The sequence below is a fragment of the Anolis carolinensis genome, chromosome 2, assembly GCF_035594765.1.
Source record: "Anolis carolinensis isolate JA03-04 chromosome 2, rAnoCar3.1.pri, whole genome shotgun sequence".
Lineage (NCBI taxonomy): Eukaryota > Metazoa > Chordata > Lepidosauria > Squamata > Dactyloidae > Anolis > Anolis carolinensis.
The window spans coordinates 105,097,309-105,119,212 of record NC_085842.1 but is presented as its reverse complement, the minus strand read 5'-3'; the positions used below and the strand labels follow the sequence as shown (position 1 = coordinate 105,119,212).

Genomic DNA, 21,904 nt, shown 5'->3' with positions numbered 1-21,904 from the left:
AAAATTAGTGCAGACTGTCCTTATACCGATCTCTCATACACTGCCAAATTTCAGATCAATGTCAAACTATTTCCTGAGAATAAGCCATAGAATCTGCCACCTCCCCAACCTGAATTTCAGTCATAAAGGTAGATGTTAATTCAATGGATTCACTCATAACCTAGAAGCACAGCTATAATATTGATGATAAAAGAAGGATGTTTCATAAAAAGCTTTGGTAGGTCTGATTTTTTCCCCTTTTTCTTCTGTAGATGCATGCTTTAAGACTAGTGTCTACATTTGCAAGGAAGGGTCATGGTTACATTAGGGTAGAGCTTGCAATATGTTTGTTGTTATTTTTGGACTATACCTACAGTCCCTCTAGCTAAAATGGACAATGCATTTTGGCATCTGCGTTCATAAAGAAAGTAACATTCCCAAGCATTATAACTAAGGGCAACTTTGGGTTTATTATATTGCCTTAATTTTCTTAGGGCTTAGCATAATTGCTCTCTATTTTATGTAGGAACAATGTTTGCTACATAACACAGAAGATTCAAGACAGTAAAATAGTGGGGGGAAAGTTCAAAAGCACACATTTGAGTCACTTGATTAGAAGACGACTGAACATACCTGGTTTTCTTTGAGTTTATAGTAAAACAGTACTTGAGAATAAGTTTGATGGAGTAACTTTATCACTGCTTTTCTGTTGGGCAGAGACGTTATTATTTAAAGCAGCTGATTGTTCTAGCAGGTGTTTGCTGCTTAGAATTTATGGAGTTGTGTAGTTAAACTCTCAATTTGAATGTATTGGTTGCATGTTGATAATTCATTGACTTTGAACAGAAGAACAAATACTTCACCATTATAAAGACATATTTTAAATACAATTTTCATTTCCTTGTTTGGAGCACTAAGCTGGATAAATAAATTCCATGGCAACGGGTAGAAGCCAGGACATTAAGTGGTCAGTGGAGTTCCTTGTGTGATCAGACACGGATCTCTGTATGCTCTTTTTTTCCTTACCCTGCTTCTTCTCACACTCTGTATTTAATATTTTTCTACCATAAAGTTAACATAGAATCGTACAAATAAAAAACAAGCATCATCAGAAACTTCCAATGTATTTTGACGAAAATACAGTAAAAATAATGTCTTATTAGAGAAATACAAACTTCTTCTTTTAAACAGATGTAGAACTTTATTTATAAAGCAGTTCTATGCAGTGGAATAGATATCCTAGCCATTAAATGTCATATTTAGCTAAATTTCTATGCCAGAAATTTTAGGGGTTAAGGAAATGTGGGTCCAAATATAAAATACTACTTTAGGTTCACTCAAAAGCATGTGCATGGAAAATTCTGTCCCTCCAATGAACTGCTAGCATTCAATAGCTAAATTAATTTTTTTCTTGGTTGCCTGGCTTGTTGGATCTTACCTGTACAGCTTTCTATCTAAACATTGTCTGTATTTTAAACTTTTACCTCTAGTTATTACTTCATGTAGGTCTGAACGATTATGTGAGAAATTAATGCACATTATGCTAAAAGTTTTTTTATGGTTTGTTTATGGAATATGAACATGAAAGGGAAATATTGTTTAATCATTATTAAATATTTATTCATAAAGAGAAGTTACAATTTCTTTTAGTCTAAATTGGAACTGAAGCTAGTTCACAGTAATAACACTTAGTAACAAATATTTTATTGCAAAGTATTCTTGATCACATAGTTTCTTTCCTTCCTTATAGTTTTAGCATAGCTCTCTTGTGTAAAAGATATTCCATGCCAATGTGAAATACTTTTCCACTTGTTTTTACTGGCTTCCACCTCCGTTTATTCACTGCTGGACCTGTGAAAGTATCTTGAACTCTTTGCTTTTGGCAGTAACATCATTTGTATTTTGAAATATATAGCTTCTATAACTGCATCAGGATTAAATTCTACTGATTTATAAGTAATCTTATATAAATACCTGTAGCAATATGGCCTGCTCGCTCATGAAGCTTTTGACATTGTGTTAATACCTGCATTGTGAAAATATTCCACTGTGTTGCCAGCCCGTCCTCTCACTCACAGTTCAATTTGGCTGCATTTATTCTTCATCTCCTGAAAATTAGCAAATCATATGACAATAAACAGAAATGCCCTCAATGAAGAGAGAAGGGGAAACCGTTGTTTATCTGGTCAGGTGGTTTAGATTAGCAATGGTGCTGGTCTGTATTATGTTACTTTAAATCATGGTGTCCCAACAGGACATAAATTATGAAGATTGTTACAGTATGTTTCATCCAGTGTAAGATCAACAAATTGGAATAATTTTATAGGACAATCACATCATTTTGGCAGGACACTTGTTAAAGAATGTGATCTAACATGAAGTGTTGTTCATATTATTTGTTAATATGTAAAGCGTTGTTTGCATAACATATGAAGTATAAACATTCTAAATATCAAAGGCAAGTATAGCATTTTACAAGATTACACAGAGTGGCAAAGGACTTAAAATAGATCAGTGTTTGTGCTTTTGCTGTCAAAATGTTTGATATATTGCTGGCTAGCTAGTTTCTTCATCAGCATAATTGTAAACAAGTTTGGATGCTATGGAGCAGCCTGCAATTCTACTAAAAAGGGTGAAGTTCTTTCTATATACTGTTCTTCCTCCAGTGCCCTCTGAATCCTTTGGAGCTGGGATGTAGTTTATAGTATGAATATAAATATCTGCCCTCTCTTTGGACTCAAGAAAACAAATGCTATATTTTATAAGAATTCAGTAAGCACAATTATGTGAAAATGTTCTAATACGATTAACTTGTATCTTTTCTGGTGGAATCTACATTGAGTTGGAAGTGAGTTTAAGGATGTATGAAAGTGCTGCACATTATATTTTTATGTTCTCCAAAAAGTGAAATGTTTTAATGTCATCTCCAGCCTTTATGGAACCCTTCTCTAGGATATGATAGCATTTTTCCATAGCCATCCTCTCCAGTAGCCAAGGATCAGTCAGACAGGATGGCCTAGCCTACTCTTCAGCTTTCCTGGATTCTCAGCTTGTTTGTAGAAATCCTGGAGGTGCTTTCCTCCACTTCCTTCTAAATGATGAAAAGCTTCTAATTACTTTGTACTCAATTACAAAGCCTTTTGCTTTGGTAGAGGAGAAGATGGAGTCTTGTCCTTCCCTGCAAAAGGTGTTAGGGTTAGCTTCAGCCCTCTATAATACAATCAGGTGGCTTTAGTTTCTTAAAGAAGGGCTTTCCTTGACTGGGTTGCTTTTGAATTAGAGCACTCCCTAAATAGTAAACCAACTCTCTCCACTCTGATACCCCTACTTTCCTCTAATACGAGAGTTGAATGAAAAGTAATGCCTCTGCCTTCATAACTCCTCAACAGTACTGGCAGTACTGGTATGCGACTTAAGCAACATGAAGTCATTGAATTCTTGACAGCAGAAGGTGTCACTCCAAAGAAGAAAGGTGTCACCTTCATTCTCGTAACGCGAGAGGAGTTCCTGGCAAATTTCAAGTCTGTGCTTTCATTTCAGGTGTCAGCATCCAGAGTACCCATTGTTGCTTAAGTTGCATTGACCGACTGTCTGTGCAGGGTTCCATACTTCACACTTTAACAACACAACCATTCAATGCTAAGGCTTCCCACCAAATGGAACTGTAGAGGAGAGTCTACTGAACAAGCCAGTACTGCCGCATACCAGTACTGCCATCTGTTGAGGAGTTATGAAGGTGGCATACTTTTCATTCAGCCCTCGTAGTTCTTTTCCCCCAGTAGTTCAGTGCTCCATTTACAATAATAGTGCAGACACAACTGGGCACATAGGGAATTCATTGGGACTTACTCCTAAGTAAATGCATACAGGATTGTAATGTAAGTAGGACATTCTGAAGGATTATTGGAAAGTATTTTACAATTGTTTTCAACCATATCTTTTTAAAAATTGGTTTACATTTGTCTGTTGAAATTACAAGTTTTGTTTTTTCCCCTTCCTATTTTTAGCCTAAGAAAAATCTTGTAAAGTAGGTTAGACTGAGAGGCTGGTTAGCTGAAATTTACTAGTTAAACGTTAGGGGAAATTGAGATTTGACTTGTTTATAAAGTGCTGAGATGAAGAACATGAACATAGAGCTCAGGAGTGACCATGAATTGGACAAAAGCTGTAATTTTGAACATAGTAGTATATAATATTCATTGTTAATCACTCTACATATTTGGCGAGTATTGTATTTATGAATTTGAGTTTTCCCACTAACACTATTCTAAATTTAGAATATATTTTCAAGGGTACTCAGTTTAAAGTATTTGCTTTATATGTCATTCCTAATTAATAACATTTGCTTTACTTTCATCAGGCCACACTGTGTTGAACAGACTCCGATGTTGTTCAACCATATGTTTTGGTTTTCTCCAGTGAAATGCTGGAGGGTATGCATAGCGGGATGGTTATCTGTCCAGACATTCACCATCTTCTGGTTCTGTCTTCTGTCTTGCAAGTGGAAGTGTGCAGTGTAACTTTGGATCTGCATCCAGAATCTATTCACCTTTCATGTTTGCTGACTAATGTTGACTGTCATTTGAGGAATAAAAAATAATAAAAACTTGAGTATAAGTTTTGGAAAGTGTTATAGTACACTACAGTGTCCATATGAGCATATTTGAGATCCTTTTTTGATGTGATATCAGTGGACTTGATGATCCAAGATCAGGAAAAGGAAAAAAAATCCAATATTGAAACCTAATTTAAAAAAACCACTAGTGTTAGGATTTTATCAAATCTAGTCAAGATGTGCTGTAGATAATTGGAGCCAATTTTAATCATGAATTTTAAACCTGTGTTGTGTGTTTAATCTCTGTTCTATGTATTTTAATATATATTTTATAGAAATACGTTTACTATATATCGTTTAGAAAAATATAAGTTAATATATATATTTATAGAAATTTTACAATGTTTATGTGTTTTAATTATTCTGTAACCCGCCATGAGGAGAAGCAGGTAAGAAATGCAATTATTATTCTTATTATTCTTATTATTATTGTTAAATAACTCTTGCCTTCCTGCCCTACTTGTGACTGGCCAGTGTTCAAAACAGAGAGATGGATTAGATGGCCATTTCTCTTGTCCAACAGTTAATTTGTGTCTAATTCCTATGCCTGATTCCTAAGGTAAGAGAAGTTACATATAGTGTTGATAAGTAAAATTGGAACATTCAAGCTGAGTTTGATGATAGACTAATTATAAAGCCAATAGCACACCTTCATCCTTTGTACTTTTTACCCCAGCACCCATTTAATCCTCATCTATTTAAAAGCATTCATTTTAGTTAAACCCATACATTCGTACTAGATCACATTAGTTTCCATAAGGACGCGGAAGGAATATGATAAGCATTTTGAAGCAAAATGAAATACAAATGAGAAAGTATGTAGTTTACTAAACATTTCCAAAACAAACATAAATAAATATTGTATAATATAGTAGCGTTGAACTAACTGTCATAGAATATGATGCGCTGCAGCAATGCTTAATATCAGAACAATTCGTATACATTTCACAATGTGGATTTACTGTTATGGCATGTGTTGTTCATCACATTAAATAAATATGATATGGCAACAATTTTTGTTATGTAGTGAAGGTATCAAGGGAATGTAGCATTTACTATCCATGTACTTTTCAGCAGAATATTGACATATAGAAGTAAATTGAATGAATTTGGAATATGCTTTTCTCTCCCCTCCCCTTTTTCTGAAAGCCTAAAGATTGTGAGGTACTCATACCAAATAAAATATTTCTAATGGTTGTGGTATTTTTGGGAGGATTCTTTCATTCTATCATTATTTATTTTTTCCTCTTTTTAATGAAAATGCTGCAATACGATTAATAATACATTAGTTCTCCATAGCTCTGGATTGCTTGGATAAATTAGTTATTAAGTTTCATAAATATAATCACTTGACCTAAGAAACTAGAGAAAATATATTAGAGGAGTTTTCTTACCATCCCACATGTCTTTTCAGTTTAGTAACAAAAGCACTACATTATTTCATAATATGAAAGTGAATAACAATAGGTTAAAGAAAATACATTGCCACTCGTATATAATCTATTCTGGGATTTAGAATGCTAGAAATGTGAGGCAGAATGTCACCTTTCCTTCATGTCTTATTGGGCTGTTGTATAATAAACCTATGAATATATTTAACATTAAAAAATTCTGATAGCATCATCTTGTCATTTATCCAATTCTTTTTATTTGATAGTTCTAGTCTTCAGGGTAAACTGTGATATAATTTTCATTAATCTGTTTTGCACAGATTAAGGCATGCCTATTTCTACAAGGTAAGTGTTTTCATCTTCTAAAAGTTGCTTTAGCAACACTGATATTATAAATTAATTATGAGAAGCTCTGTCCTGTAGAGAGCAATCTACATAATTAGGAAGACTAGGCTTTATTTTTCTATTTAAGTATGTTTATCTTGCCTTTCAGCTTTACAAAGGCACCAGTAACAGGCTAAGGATATAGGAGGCAGTTTTTGTTTGCAAGCATAAAAAGAAACCCTGGTCATTTTGAATGGCTTATTAATGCAATTTGGATTATGGTTTTCCATTAATTCACTTTTAAATATTGTTAAATTGTTTACAAATAGGCACTGGATGCAGAAATGTTCTTCTTGTAGTCAGGATAGAATACTGTCAGTGCTGATAATGAAGGTCAAGGCCATGATGGAATTATTTTTCAGAATAAACGATATACTTTCCAGCATGGTTTTTGACTCACTGGTAAATACAACTCATCAGAACTAATTTGATGCTATTGCCATATCATGTATGCTTGACCATGATCTTGGCTTGCAAACTGCTTAATAATATTCATTATTTTAAATTAAAGTTGAAGAAGTGCAGACTTTGCCTCAAATTAAGATTGGTTGTGTTGCCGGAATCTGGTAATTACTTTAATTGATCACCAGATAGTTTCCTTGATCACCAATTACACCCAATTACTGATTATGTTTCAAGACGTGAAGAAATGTCCAAACTGATTATGTAATAATGTTTTCATATATAATCAGTCAGAAATAGCTTTTCCATCCATTGCCAAATGTATTTCATAAAGAAAGGTTATAGGCCTACAGATACAAAAGGTGATCCATAAACAATAAAGTTCTAATTTCATTTAATTAGCAAGGGAAGTATTTAGAGGGCTTAATGGAGATTGCTCTGCTGAAATTACTTCAACAGACCTGCTTCTCATTTTCATGGTACAAAATATACGTAATCTGGAGGTTGCTGTGGATGCTTAAAATGGACTGTAATTAACTTATTTAACAAGTTCATAGAAATATTATCAGAGCTGGCTAATATTTTCAAAGGGCATATTATATAAACCAACTGCTTTGACAAGATACACAACACAATTCTCATTTTTTAATTTAAATTTTTCATAAAACCGTTTGTCACCAGTCATCATCATCATCATCATCATCATATAAGGCATTCAGATGCTCTGGTTGCAGTTGAATTGATTGATGGTGCTTATTCATTCTAGTGGAATATATATATTTAATAGGGGGCATTTTTCAGATAAAGGAATGTGGCTAATTCCTCCTAGGGTTTGGGACCTGACTGAGTCCAAAGAATGCTAGAGCTTATTATGTCCAGCTCAGCCTATTCATATATACAGTATTATCTAACCAAGCATTGTCCCCAGGATTGTCCATTGTAATCGTTCCACAGGATTTTACATAGAAGTTGTTTATTAGGTAAAGGTAAAGGTTTCCTCTGACGTTAAGTCCAGTCATGTCTGACTCTGGGGGTTGGTGCTCATCTCCATTTCTAAGCCAAAGAGCCGGTGTCCGTAGACACCTCCAAGGTCATGTGGCGGGCATGACTGCATGGAGCGCAGTTACCTTCCCGCCGGAGCGGTACCTATTGATCTACTCACATTGGCATGTTTTCAAACTGATAGGTTGGCAGGAGCTGGAGCTAACAGCGGCCGCTCCCGCCGCTCCCGGGGTTTGAATCTGGGACCTTTCGGTCTGCAAGTTCAAGCTGTTTATTACCACTTACTAATTTATTATTATGCCTGGAGATGCCAGAGGTTATGCTTTGGCCCTTTATGCAAATTATGTGTCCTACCCCAGTACTTTCATACTATCTCTAGATTGAGCATGATTTTTTTAAAGGTTTTAATTTCATCAATACAATAAAAAATTAGAAGGTAATCACAATTGCACTTAACTTGGGAACACTTTTCTTTATTAGACTTTTTATAGTAGAATATGTTGCAACATGGTAATTCTGAATTTTTTGGGTCCAAGTCGGGGACCTGAATGTTGTAGAGCAGGGACAGCAGCTGTGTTTAGGAAAGAAGAAAAAAGAATTAAAAAGGGAGTTTTGGAATGGAATGAAGTGGAGAATAAGACCCTCGAACTGCCAATGCCCTTTCAACCCATGGAACTGTATAAATGGAAAATGTTGCAGGTCTTTTTAGGTGAGGTGGGGCTGCATCATTGCTCTGCTCAGTAGCATGACCATGATGTTCTGCACTGTTTATATTGTATATTATGGTTCTGTTCTCCATTCGCTTTAATTATACAGTTAAGGCAATATGGAGGCAGAGAAGAATGGGCCACCAATTGGATTTAGGATGACAGGCTTCTGTATGTAAAAACTGTGTTTTACCACTTTATTAGGAGACGGCAGACAAAAAGGATGTGTACTGTGCTGAAAAATGTTCTGCATAAACTCCCAAACTATTAAAAGCTTCATATTAATAATTCTCCACTCTTGAAACATTGACCAATATATATAGCTGTCTACTCTCTGCTATATTTGTGGTGGGCAAGTATATTGGAATTGGAATAATTACCCCCCTTATTAACTTTACACAAGTGAGACCTTTGAAAAGTGAGTGAAGTATACATTTTGCCAAAGGAGGAAAGAAAAGAGAAATGCAGATGACTCAAACTGAAGTTAATTTGAAGAGGTTGTAAAATGAGATGTTTTGCTTTTGGACATCCTTCTTCACCCGACTGTTTCCCAATATTCTCAACTCCTACCATTCCCAGGCAACAATTATATCATGGGCTTTGCAGTCTATGTGAAGAAGAAGGAAGACAACCATAAAAGTTCAAAAGGATCCCAGTCAATAAATGTGCTCCCCTGAACTCAACAGAGGCAACCTCATATCATTCTCTGTAAACCTCTAAGGGCAACAGTTCAAATGAAGCTCTGAAGGAAATTGTAGAGATTAACATAAATTTTGACAATATAGGTTGATTGTCCCTTATCCAAAATGCTTGGGACAAGAAGTGTTTTGGATTTCAGATTTTTTTTCCAGATTTTGGAATACTTATATTTGCATACACACACACACACACACACACACAATGAGAGATTTTGGAGATGGGACCTAAATCTAAACACAACATTGATTTCTGTTTTATATTATACATAAGATAGTTCTATACAATATTTTAATAACTTTGTGTATGAAACAAACTTTGTGTATATTAAACCATCAAAAAGCAAAGGTGTCACTATCTAAAAATTTTAAAACCTGGGAATAGAGAAAAAGGGAATAATAGGTGGAAGCAAACGTAAATGCAGTAGGAAGAAACTATCAATTGAAGTTACAATACAAGTTGGGAAAAGAAATGGGAGAACATATTAAGAATACTTTGAGAGGCATTTGGAGTCGAAACATATAAACAGCCTTCTGTTAGTAGCCTCTGGATCATCCAGTTCTGCCTGAAGTTGAAAGGCTGAATCATGTTAACATCTAGAGCCAATGTTCCACACACCTGAGGAATGCCAACAGTGCAGCTCCTTGGTATATGAAAATTGCTATGTCAAAGAACATGACAATGTCTAAAGAGAGATTAGATATTAATATAAAAGGTGAACAGTAATTGCCAGCCAACTGTGCAGTCCATCTTACATTATCTTGCTACTGGCTCCATCCCTGCCCTGCCATTTGGTGAGTGATGCTGCTCATTCAGTTCTTTAAAGTGTATCATAAAAATAGTAAGTTTGAGAACCCTGTTCTGAAGCATTAAGATAAAAATATCTTTCTACAAAATGCCTATTTCAGGGGCATTTAGTCCTTTGGAGCTGGCCATATATGACTTTTGCATAAATAAAGATGGCTTAATAAATGCTGCTTGTACTTTGAAAGGTTTCAAAATCACTTCAACTGTGCTTTGAAACATAAATTATTTCATTCAAGTGAATAGAAGGCAGTAATCGTAAACACAATTGCTTGGGAGCAAATTCTGTGGAACTTGTTGGGACTTAAATTTCAATAAACGTGAGCAAGTTCAGGCTACTAACGAAACAAGAGCTTGAAGGAAAGTTTCTGGTCATTTCAAATGCTGACAGTTTGGTGATTTGTAAATGAAAAACTTCATTGGAATAATTTGCCCTGATTGTAATGACTGCCTTAATCTGATTGACAAAGTGGCTTGCAAAGTCATACTTCATTCAGTCACCAGCGATGGAGAAAAAAATATACTAGAACTATTACCAGCCATTATGCTGTTTCTTAAGGGTGTGTTTGTTTAAGTATACTGTTGTGGGATCGAACATATTTCAGTGCAGATTGTTTTGCAGAGACTATTCAATGGTTTTAGATTAAGATACTGATTTAATAAATATATTTTAAAAATATGCTTTATATACAGATTAATTTATTTTACATTTGATTAGGTTCATAATCCTGTGCTAAAATCAGTACTTGAGGGTACAGTATTAGAAGGAGCTATATAAAGTTAAGAGTTCTGATATTTTGAGCGTATCTGCAAATAATATTAGGATCTTTTTTGTGCAGAAAAAGCTTGTGAAGTGTAGGCTTGAGCTTTGTTTCTAGAATTCTCTCATCAACCACGAACTCAGTAGGTGGTCTTAGGAAAGTTAGTGTTTTCTTGGTGTCCCTCTGCAACATGAAAATAATAATGTTTGTCTACTTTTATAAAGCCTTTGTTGGTGTTACTGAAATAATGAAGCACTTGGAATATTTGAAACATGCTTTATAAGCACATTTGTTGTTGTTGCATTCAAAATATTGGTAGTTTTTTCAATCATACAACCATTAAGAATGATCTCTTTACAGTCATTTTTTTTGTTCTACAAGCAACATTTTGCCAGAAATTTGTTTGCTTCAGGATTGTGTGTATATATATGAGCTCAGTGTCTTCTTTGCTTTATACTTTCTGTTCTTTTTATTTACTATTTTAGACACTTTAATTCTCCATCACTCTTCTTCCCATGTGTCCCCTTACAAAGTTGCCTAGAAAATGACACTTTATCTTAAAAAGGGTATAAAGCGGTTCGCTTGTTGCGGATTCATTGTTTTGCAGTTTTTAAATAAACACTAAAATAATAGTATAAATTATAAAATAATATTATAAATCCCTCTTTCTACTTCCTTCCTAAGGAGAAGCCAAAGGGAGAGAAAAGGAGGCTGAACCTACCTTGTTTTCGCCTCAAGCGCACGAGTACTTGAGAGACGAGGAGAGGACAGAGTGAGATTGTACTTGCCAGTGAGATTGTAAACAACATAAATATAGCATCCCTACTTCGTGGATTTTCACTTTTCTCAGGTGGTCCTGAAACGTAACCCCCCACGATAAGTGAGGGAACACTGTACATACATACATACATACATACATACATACATACAGTATTTAAATATTTCTTTTCTTAACACAGGCATTCGGTTTTATGACTCGGATTGCTCTTCAGGCTGAAAAAATGAATCATCACCCTGAGTGGTTTAATGTATACAATAAGGTAATAAATGTAATAATAATTGGGCTGTTTTCATTGGCCACTGGGGAGTATTGGGCCCTTGACCAGAAAGTAATATTGAAAAGACAAGTAAAGTGAGATTAGCAGTGCTGGTGTTAATATTATCACACATTTGTTCCTGTGTTAGTCTGGAATATCAGTGTACAAAGGGATCTTGTAGCACTTTCGATAATAACTGAGAGAACAAAAGTCTGCAAGATCTTATGGTACCAACTTGGTTCTCAATTAATCTCGAAGGTCCTGTAAGATCCCTTTGCATACTGATATTCCAGAGTAACATGGCTATGTCTTTGAATTCTGTAGCTGCATCAATCTGGAATATCAGTATGTAAACGGATCTTGTAGCATCTTGGAGACTAACAGACAGAACAAGGTTGATAGCATAAGGTTTCATAGACTAATTCTACTTCTGCAGACTTAGTCTACTTCATAGACTTTGTCTATGAAAGCTTACACTATCAACTTCTTTCAGTTAGTATCTAAGGTGCAATGAGATCCCGTTGTCTACTTTGGAGGGTTAAGGAACGCAGCAGAAACACATGGGATATTTTAGGACTCTGCAGTGGAGTAAAGTTGAAAATCCCATTGGATGAGTGGGCTTCCAGTTACACAATATTGTTTTCTATCTCAATCCCTTTTAAAGAAAAAATTAAGGAGTTTAACTGTCCTGCATGCAGATGTTCTAAGTAAAATTTCAAAATTATAGTCAGTGTAGAATACATGTAGACAAAGAAATAAGAAAAAGAAAAATGTCTGAGTGAGGACAGAATATAGACTTCTGGGAAAGCAGCTGGAAAGAGAAAACTCAAAGAGGGATCCTGTTTTTTCCCCAGAAAGACAGGCAATTGCATCACAATTTGGGTAGTACAAAAACTATTATCTAAGTGTTCCCATTTCACTGTGAGAAATGGTTAGTTGCAGATAAATATCACCCATCTTAAACCAAATCCAAGGATGGCTTGGATGGCTGAATATGGAGAGTATAATTTCTAATGAAGGCAAACAGCTATGTTTGCATTGAAACTGATACTCAATGATCCTGGAAAGCAGGAAGACAGAGTAAATATATTCTTGGCATGTATTTAGTGTCTGAGAATTAAAACCAAGATAATCTAGACTTCCAGCCTGTATTATTATCTCCCCCTTTGTCTAACCAGAAAAATTTAGCAAGGTTCTGGGCCAGGGAGAAAGTGTAAATAATCCCTTCAAGGCAGCTGCGTCATCCCAATACAACTCCAGTCTGTTTTTCTCTTCAGTACTGACCTGCACAGTATTATCAAGTTCTTCACCTTTGCGTTTCTGGTTTGAATTGCATAACTTAGCATTTGCAATTGGGTTAGGGTTTGATTTCCTTCCGAAAGCAAGATACGCAATTACTTTTTTAAGGGTAATTTAATTGGACACCTTTCTTCAGGAGGAAGCACTGGAATCCCAACCCACAAGTGTTCTGTGCTCTGTGCCAGAGCTCCCTTTGGTTAGTCTCCAAGTTCTTTCAAGGCTGCTCACCTGACAGCTGTGTTATGTGATGCCTTTTATTTGAAAAAAGAGTGCCATTCCAATTTACAATCAGCAGACAGGATTTTTTAAAAAACGAAATAAAATTTGTAAATATACAAATCAAAATATGTGTCAAAGAGTTTGAGACTGAAATCCGGATCTGGTCAGTCTGTATGGGAACACATTTGCTCATGAACAGTAATGTTTTTTTTCCCCCTTCTTATTAACAGGTCCAAATAACTCTCATTTCCCATGACTGTGGTGGGCTGACGAAGCGAGATGTCAAGCTGGCTCAGTTTATTGACAAAGCTGCTGCGTCTGTCTAACCAGTGGATGTTGAAATCAGTGTTGAAGCAGCATTTCCTTCCAAATGTTTCCCTCTGCATTATATGAGGCTATCATTCTCATCTCTCTTTCTCTCTTACTCTCTGAAATATGTTGATCCTTGAGTTCCCTCATAGTTTCAAATGCTGAAATATAAGCATAGAGAGATTTCTTGGGTGTGCAGCATACTGGCAGACACGACATTTGGGCGAAGAAGAATGAAGTGCGCTGAGCTCCTTGCACCCTTTATAAACTGCATATGACTATACACTATAATTACTATACCTATTGATAATCGTTTCCAGAAAGCAGAAGTTAAAAGCTAAATCACTTGCTTCATTCCTGTTCTTTAAGGCTGCCTTTTGTCCTTTCCATCTTTTAGACCATGATTGAGGGAACTTTTACCTTTGAGATGTTTTGGACTCCCAGAATCCCTAACTAGTATGGCATGTGCTAATGACTTATGGGTTTTGTAGTCCAAAATACCTTGTGGGCCAAAGGTTCCCCATCCTTAGATATTTAAAGATCTATATGACTCAGGTTCTAAATGTCTAAAGTGCCATATTCTCCAGTACAAGCCTAGTCTGGTTTTGACATTTTGGAGGGAGGCTCTTCTTTTATTCTGCTACCCTCATATATCCATTTGGTTGACTTAGTTAGGTTTCTTTCCAGGCTGTGGGATCTCCCATCCAATAAATTATAGGTTCTCAGCCCCCCATCATCCTATTGTCCTCCTTCTACCAATCAAATAAATTTTAATGCTGACAGGTCTTTGGATTCCTCTGTATTGGATTTTTTCCAAAGAAGCTTTTGACCCAAATAATAGCTATATTTTCATTTAGGTGTTTTTGAAGCCATCCAATGTTTTAAGTGAGCCAGTGTGGTGTAGAGATTTGAGTGTTGGGTATGACACTGGAGATCAAGATTGAAATCCCGGCTCAACTGCAGAAACCCACTGTGTGACTGGAAATGTACTCTTTTAGCCTCAAAGGAAGGCAAAGGCACTGAACAAATTTTGCAAAGGAAATCTCATGATAAGGTCACCTTAAGGTCACCATAAGCTAGAAATGAAGGCACACAAAATAAGTGTTTTTTTAAAAATAATGTGTTTTAAGTAATCATATCTAGATGTGTGATTAGCTACTTTAAACCCCAGGGTGTTTTTTTTGTGGGGGGGGGAGAGACAAAATAGATTAAAATAAAGTGGACAGTTTCTTTCTACATACTGCTGTGTCTCATATGCCATTGCACATTGTATGTCTTCATGCAGCCCATATCACATATTTTGTATTCCAAGGGTCAACGGGAGCTATTGCTGTATTGAGGGGTAGTGAGGGGAAAATAGGTGACAATCCCTGTCCTGCATATATAACTAATATGCTTTCTACTCATATGTGGGTTAGTTTGGAAACCAGCCATTACAGATAATTGTGCGTGAAACAGTTGTGTTGTATTCTTAGAACCCATAATAGTTTATTCACATAAAATATGGGCAAAATCTAAATGTTAAGCTCATGTAAATCAAATTGATACCATATTCTTTCAGTTCTCTTGCCAGCTGAAATTGGCTCTGCAACCTCAGACCCAGGTCTGATTATAACTGGAGAGTCTTGGATCATAGATCCTATTATCTTGTGGGGTAATGCTGCCACCAGCCTGTTTAAAGGTGGTATATCACTCTGGGCTACCCAAAAGCACAATTCAGAACAAGTAATGAAATAGAAGTAGATTAGGCAAAGAACAGAGAAAACATTGGCTCACTAAACTAGAGACTAAAGACTAAAGCAGATTTGTTGAGAAACATCAACAAATCTTTACATGACAAGTTAAAAAGGATTTTCCTTTCTCTTACTCCTGGAGCATTCAGGTTCATATGAAAAGTGTTGTCGAAGGCTTTCATGGCCGGGATCACAGGGTTGTTGTATGGTACCTCACAACCTCTGAGGATGCCTGCCATAAATGTGGGTGAAACGTCAGGAGAGAATACTTCTGGAACGTGGTCATACAGCCCGGAAAACATACAGCAACCCTCATATGAAAAGCCTTGTTCTTAAAGCCTCAACACTGTGCAAAGGCTGGCAATCATCCATCCATTACTTTATTGCAAACAACAAACCATTGGAGCAACATGTTGAATACATTTTATAACAGTGCCAGTGAGCATTCAGATCAGCAGTATACATTACAGTAAAATCAAATAAGTAATTACGAAAATACAACATTAAATAAAGTAGTATCACATAGACAAGGGTGATCTGGTCATCAGTATACCTAGCTCTGTCTCTCCTTCACAACTGATGCCAATGAGAATGTGGTAGGACTGAATCATTGCCTGAATACAGTAAAGCCCTGGATGTCAGTGAATAGCCTAACGTTGGCAAGTCAGAACTGCTGCTGGTCAGTAGGAAAACCAGCCTGGATTGGGAGATCCTGTCCTGGATGAAATTTCTCTCACTCTGAAAGATCAAGTTTATAGCTTGGGGGTGCTCACGGAAAGCCAGTTTGTGGTGGCCAAGAGCATCTTTGCTGGGGAAGAATTTTTGTACATTAGGCTTAGTCTTTTTGGGGTCATAAACAACCGATGAAATGTCTTTAGCCAATTTTCCTTTAAAACTGATGCATATGTATATTTTAGTTTCTTTTTCCAAATTTGTTCCCATTCTGTAAGTTTGATTGAACGCCCGATATTTCTGGCCCATTTGATCATACAGTGTTTTATTTCCTTTGTTTCCATTGAAACTGGACCAAATCATTGAGAAGACAATGGCAGGTGGCATCATAGGTAATTGTGAGAAGGCAGTGAAGCTGATATTGGCCAAAGCACGATGCAAGGGGCTATAATTTATCCTATTACTCCCATATTTCAAGAAGTTCTTAGTTGGTTTTAGCTCCAAATAAGTCTCCCATGGGATCCAAATATAGTAATTGTTTCAGACACATCTGAGGAATTACTTGCCACTGATGATTAAGTGATTCTCAGTTCCAAAGGCAGTTTGTCATTTTACATGAGGAAGGCAGCGTTCTGATAATTTTAAACATGTCCTGAGCAGACAGTGCCAAATTTGTAGAGTTTTTAGGTATAAATTCTAATACTCCAAATTACCCTGAAGACCATTCTTACTTCATTAATTTCCAAGTAGGTGTTCTTGAGATTTCATAATTTGTTTTATATCAAAAAGTATCACATAATTTTAGTGCACATTTTTGTTCTAAATTTATAATTTGATTCTGTACAATCATTTCAAATGGGTATGAATATTCCTTAAAGATGTTGCATCTTCCATTCTGGAGTTCTGCATATGACTTCACAAAGTATATGAGGTCACAGAAAGCAGTCCATTCTCTCAGTTGCGCTTTCTTATTGTAGTCTCCAGTGTGGGTTACATGGAAATATACTCAAAATGTTTCGAAACCAAGGCAGGATGTTTGAAACTACAGTTGAATTGCCTGAAGAACGGCGATTAATCGATAAGCTTTCTTTGGAAGCCTTCAATGCTACTTCTGATGTTGATGTGAAATATTATGTCTTTGGATACAGGTAAGACTTCAAACACTAATTAATATACCTCCTTTTCCATTGAACCTGTTCCATGAAACTTTGATAGTACTTTCTCCCCAAAATATGGCTGGTGCAGTATAGTGGGACTGGAGATTTTGAACACATTTTCTAGAATTAAATGATGCAGTTAGGTGTCATGCTGTTGTTACTTCTGAAGAATTTGGTATTGGCTGTAGCAGAAGGAGATGATCCTAGGCCTATATAATAGCATTACTCAGTTGGATTTGTGTGATATTTGTAATTTTTTTTGTAAACTGATTTATATCTCAGTATTTGCAGGAAATTGGATGATGATAACAATGATTGCCGTAATTTTAATTGATGTTCTAATAATTGATATTTTAATAATTGATGTTTTAATTTAATTGTTTATTTTTTTAATTTAAATTTTTATTGTGAAACATATTTTCCAAAAGTGATACATTAAAAAGTGGGGGAACATTCTGTAGGGATAGAAAAGTATGAAAGGATAGCTCTACTCTAAAGGTCTTCTCTCTAACACTAAGGATGATTGGGTAAGGGAAATCGGGGAGGGGATAAGGGATATCGTCGACCTCCAATCTCCTTCTTTGCGGCAAGTTCGTTTCTCTTCTTTAATAACCACTTTGGCTTCCCCTACTCTTAACTAGACCTTATTTTGTTTCATTCTTGCTTTTTCTTCTAAATCGTTATTAACATTTTCATTTTCCTTTGTAACCTATATTTCTTTAATGGTGGCCAATCTGTTTTTTTGCTTTTCACTCCTTGGAAATATTTTATTGTTTGGGTCAATACATCCATGTTCATAGTATCCATTATCTTTAATATCCATTGATCAATTGTGGGGTTTTCCTTGGATTTCCAGCCTTTTGCATAATTAATCCTGGCAGCCTTTGTTAAAAAGTGGAAAAGTTTCTCTTCATTTTCTGTCATTTTAAAATCAATTATTCCCAACAGATAGTATTCTGGTTTCAGTTGAATTTTTACATTTAAAATTTTCTGTACCTCCTCATGGATCTCTGACCAGTATTTCTTAGCCATTCTGCAGTTCTACCACATGTGTATAAACGTCCCCGTTTTTTCTTCATATTTCCAACATTTGTCACTCATTTTTGGATACATTTTCACCAATTTTTGAGGTGTGATGTACCACCTGTACATCATCTTGATACAATTTTCCTTTAAGTATTGTGCATATGTCTATTTGTTTTTTATTGTCCACATTTTTTCCCAATCTTCTGACATTATCGTATGGCCTACATCTTTCACCCAAGTAGTCATGCAGTCTTTTACTCCTTCTATCTCCGTTGACCATTCCAAAAGTTTTTTGTACATTTTCGATATCACTTTCTTATTTGATTTCATAATTCTATCCCATGCTGTTTCATTTTCCTCAAAACCAGTCTTAATATCTCGATTAAAATAATCCTTTATTTGAAAATATTGAAACCACAAAATCTCTTGATCTATGTCCTTTATTTCTTCCTGTGATTTAAGGGTCCACTTCCCCTCTCGTTTTATAATTATATCTCTGTAGGTTAACCAATCCCTTCATGGAGATTCTCTCCTGTGGCATGCCTCCAGAGGTGATATCCACCTTGGTGTTCTAGTGTAGAATTTTCCTTTATATTTTCCCCATACTTTTATAAGGGCTGCTCTAACAAAATGGTTCCCAAATTTTTTTTCCAGTTTCTTCTTGTCATACCATTTGAAATTTGATATATGTGTATGGCATCAGATTGCTGCCTGTGGTAAGGCCACCTTGAGTCCTCTCCGGGGTTGGGAAAGGTGGGATATACATATGGTAAATAAATATATAAATTTGCATCCTTATTTGCAGTTACGGATTTGTAATCTAGAGTTACACATTCATAACTAGTTCATATTCACTAATACAGTGTAATTGGCACTATTGCCATGATCATAAATACCCCCTTCCAAACCTACTGTAGCTAACAGCCATATCCAACAATGCAGTTGATGATTGGTATGCAAAATCCTTAGAGTGGGGATGTGACAATCTGGAATAGGACCCCTGTAGTAATTTGTCATTGCAATTTTGCTCACTGGTGAAAGGGGCTGGAAGCTTCATCCTCCACCCTGATTGCCACTCAAACCGACTTTTGTTGTTTTACTGCTATCTATTACATAGTTACACACACAATAATGATAATAATAATAATAATAATACAGTAAATCCTCCCTATCCATAGGCTCCAGATACATGGATTCAACCAACTGCAGATTCAAAAATACACAACACTAGCAGCATACTATGTACTGTTTTGGGAGGTTGAAGAGAGAGTGAGAGTGGAGGGAAAATCTGTAAAATGATGGGAAGTGTGAATTCGTACCAAGCATTATCCTTGGATTCCCATCACTTCATAGATCTACAATATCTCTCCAGCTTCACATCTCCTTCCACCAACTACACTATACTTGTGTAAAGTGTAGAAAGACTGAGAATCAGTGAAATGGTGGGAATACAAACATAGTCCTTGACACGAATCTATGCCATTCACTATTTTACAGATCTTGAGTTTCTCTTCACAGCCTCACATCTCTCTCCAGCCCTACAAATAGTGGATGCACTATGCCATTTTATCTAAATGTGTCTTGATCATACATAAATTTTGGTATCCACACAGACTTATTAAGCCAATCTCTGCAGGTACTGAAAGCTCGCTGTAATCACAATGCAGGTGATCCTCACACTTAAGCTCTGTGATATTTTCCTTTGGATCAGTGATGTGGGTGCATATATGCTGATGGGGTTGCAGAAAGGCATGATAAATTAAACAAAGAAATAAATGTCTCCCTTTCCTCCTTTATATATTCTCTACCTTTACCAAAAGCTGGTATTTATGGAGCCTTACAAATTTAGGAAAGTTAAAACAGAACTAAAGAATCAGTAACATTAAAATAACATAAAAACTTTTAAACATACAACTAAAAATAATAAAAATAGTTTTAGAACAATACAATTAGAACAATATCACACTCTCTTAGAAGCGCTTTTTAGATACATTCAGTCCTCAATAATTTTACCAGAATAAAAGGCCCTTCCCTGCCAATGGAAGGACAGTATGGAGGAGTGTATTTGACTCTCTCTATAATGGGAGTTTCAGGAACTCGGCCACAGAGTCTGACAATAGCCATCAAAAACCAAAGTTATAATCCTACAAGCTGCAGTTATACTGTCAGCTTTGCTAAAAAGACACATACAGATATAGATCTTATGTGAGAAAAGAAACTTATACAACTTTCATGCCCATCTCTTTTCTTAAAATATTGCCTTGTACATGGCTTTTGTTGGAAGAAGTTGGAGTCTTAGGACCTCATCAGATGCATCCCATGATCTGGGGAAAGTGGAGAGAACTGTCTTACTTTGTTCCCTCCTGTTGAGGTCCATCTTTTGCCATCCCATGTCCTTTCCTCGTCAAGGTCCTTCTTTCTCTTGCTTTCTTCCATTTGAAGTTAGGTAACACCCAACTCCTCAAAAGGTATTCTGCGTCTGTTTCTTTGCGTTGCAGAAATTGAGTTCCATGGAGTCCAACCAAAAGTGGCCTTGCGTCGTATGATGGCCTCCGTGGGATTTTGTTTTGGCAACACAAAACTGCAGAAGACTGCATCTGATGAGGTCCATAAAGGGGGAGCCTGCGGTAGGCCTACTTTAGCATGATTTTGCTATCCCAGCAAACTTGACTAAATGCCTAAGTCCCTTTCATGTAAAGTTTCCTTGCACCCTTCCTGTGCAAGGTATGCATTTATATTCATAGCATATTCAACTGTCTCCTTGGTTTAGGCACCCCTTCAACTGCATAGATAAATGGGCATTTCCCCTGTTTTACAATTTCAACTTTGTCATTCTTATTTTTCCTTCCAGGAGAAGAGACATTGGTCTGCATAAATTCATCGAAACATTATTCTACCACCCACTGTTCAAGTCAATTATGATCAGCACCGTCACACTAAATGCAATCTTTCTGGCTTTAGAAACAGATTATAAAGTTCGCAAGGAATCCAATTTCTTCCTGGAGGTAGAAAAAAAAATAACTGCACACAACAACTTTGACTCTCGGGGTTGTCTTGATTTCTCTCTCTTTTTGTTCTGAAGTCAATTTCTCTTTCCCAGCAGGACATAGGAATATTTTGAGGAGGGTAGGAGTGGGAGTTTAGAGTAGGAGAACTCTTGCTCTCAAGTCAAAATGTAGGTAGTAGTTTATTTTATATTATTATCAGCCAGTGAGACAAGATAAATGGAACCCTTGAACTAAATGTACTACACATTATATCAGAGTTTAGGGGCAGGTCTGCTATCAGTAGAGAGCCAATAGTGTGCAATGATTTGAATGTTGAACTAGGAGACCAGGGTTCAAATCCCCAACTGGCTGGGGAATCCCACTGGATGACTTTGGGCAAGTCTCTCTAAGCTTCAGAGGAAGGCAGTGCCAAGTTCCTTCTGAATAATGCTGGCAGGTTGGTGAGGCTCAATGCTGGCAGGTCAATATTATCCATGCCATCACCATACCTGGCACATCAGGTATTTTGCAGTTGTTTCCTGCCCCCTCATCCTACCCAATCTGCCCTGTGCCCCTTGGTCATCTTTTCTTATTAACCATCCTAACAAATCCCACATGTTTAACAAAGCCAGCAGGTGACTATGCTGCACGTTTATTATGATGGAGACTGATTTGATAAGGATGTCTGCACACCACTACTTGGTATTTTTAGTGCCTTGTCACC

The 21,904-nt window shown here is 36.2% G+C and overlaps 2 protein-coding genes across 7 annotated transcripts in view; both read left to right on the top strand.

Moving 5' to 3' along the window:
- pcbd2 (pterin-4 alpha-carbinolamine dehydratase 2) overlaps positions 1-14,391 on the top strand; it is a 58,772-nt gene extending 44,381 nt beyond the window's left edge. For 2 of the 3 annotated variants that reach the window (XM_062970351.1, XM_003223934.4), the window contains 2 exons: positions 11,701-11,781; positions 13,527-14,391. In XM_062970351.1, the coding sequence (XP_062826421.1) occupies positions 11,701-11,781; positions 13,527-13,622 (177 nt within the window). In that variant the 3' untranslated portion in view covers positions 13,623-14,391. Of the gene's footprint in view, positions 1-6,305; positions 6,331-11,700; positions 11,782-13,526 lie in introns of all 3 variants that reach the window. The other variant, XM_062970352.1, reaches the window with a different exon arrangement.
- A 451-nt stretch (positions 14,392-14,842) lies between these two features.
- catsper3 (cation channel sperm associated 3) overlaps positions 14,843-21,904 on the top strand; it is a 38,714-nt gene continuing 31,652 nt past the window's right edge. For 2 of the 4 annotated variants that reach the window (XM_062970354.1, XM_062970355.1), the window contains exons 1-2: positions 14,843-17,158; positions 21,045-21,198. In XM_062970354.1, coding sequence (XP_062826424.1) covers positions 17,022-17,158; positions 21,045-21,198 — 291 coding nt within the window. In that variant the 5' untranslated portion in view covers positions 14,843-17,021. Of the gene's footprint in view, positions 17,159-20,691; positions 20,821-21,044; positions 21,199-21,904 lie in introns of all 4 variants that reach the window. The other 2 variants (XM_062970353.1, XM_008115517.3) reach the window with 2 other exon arrangements.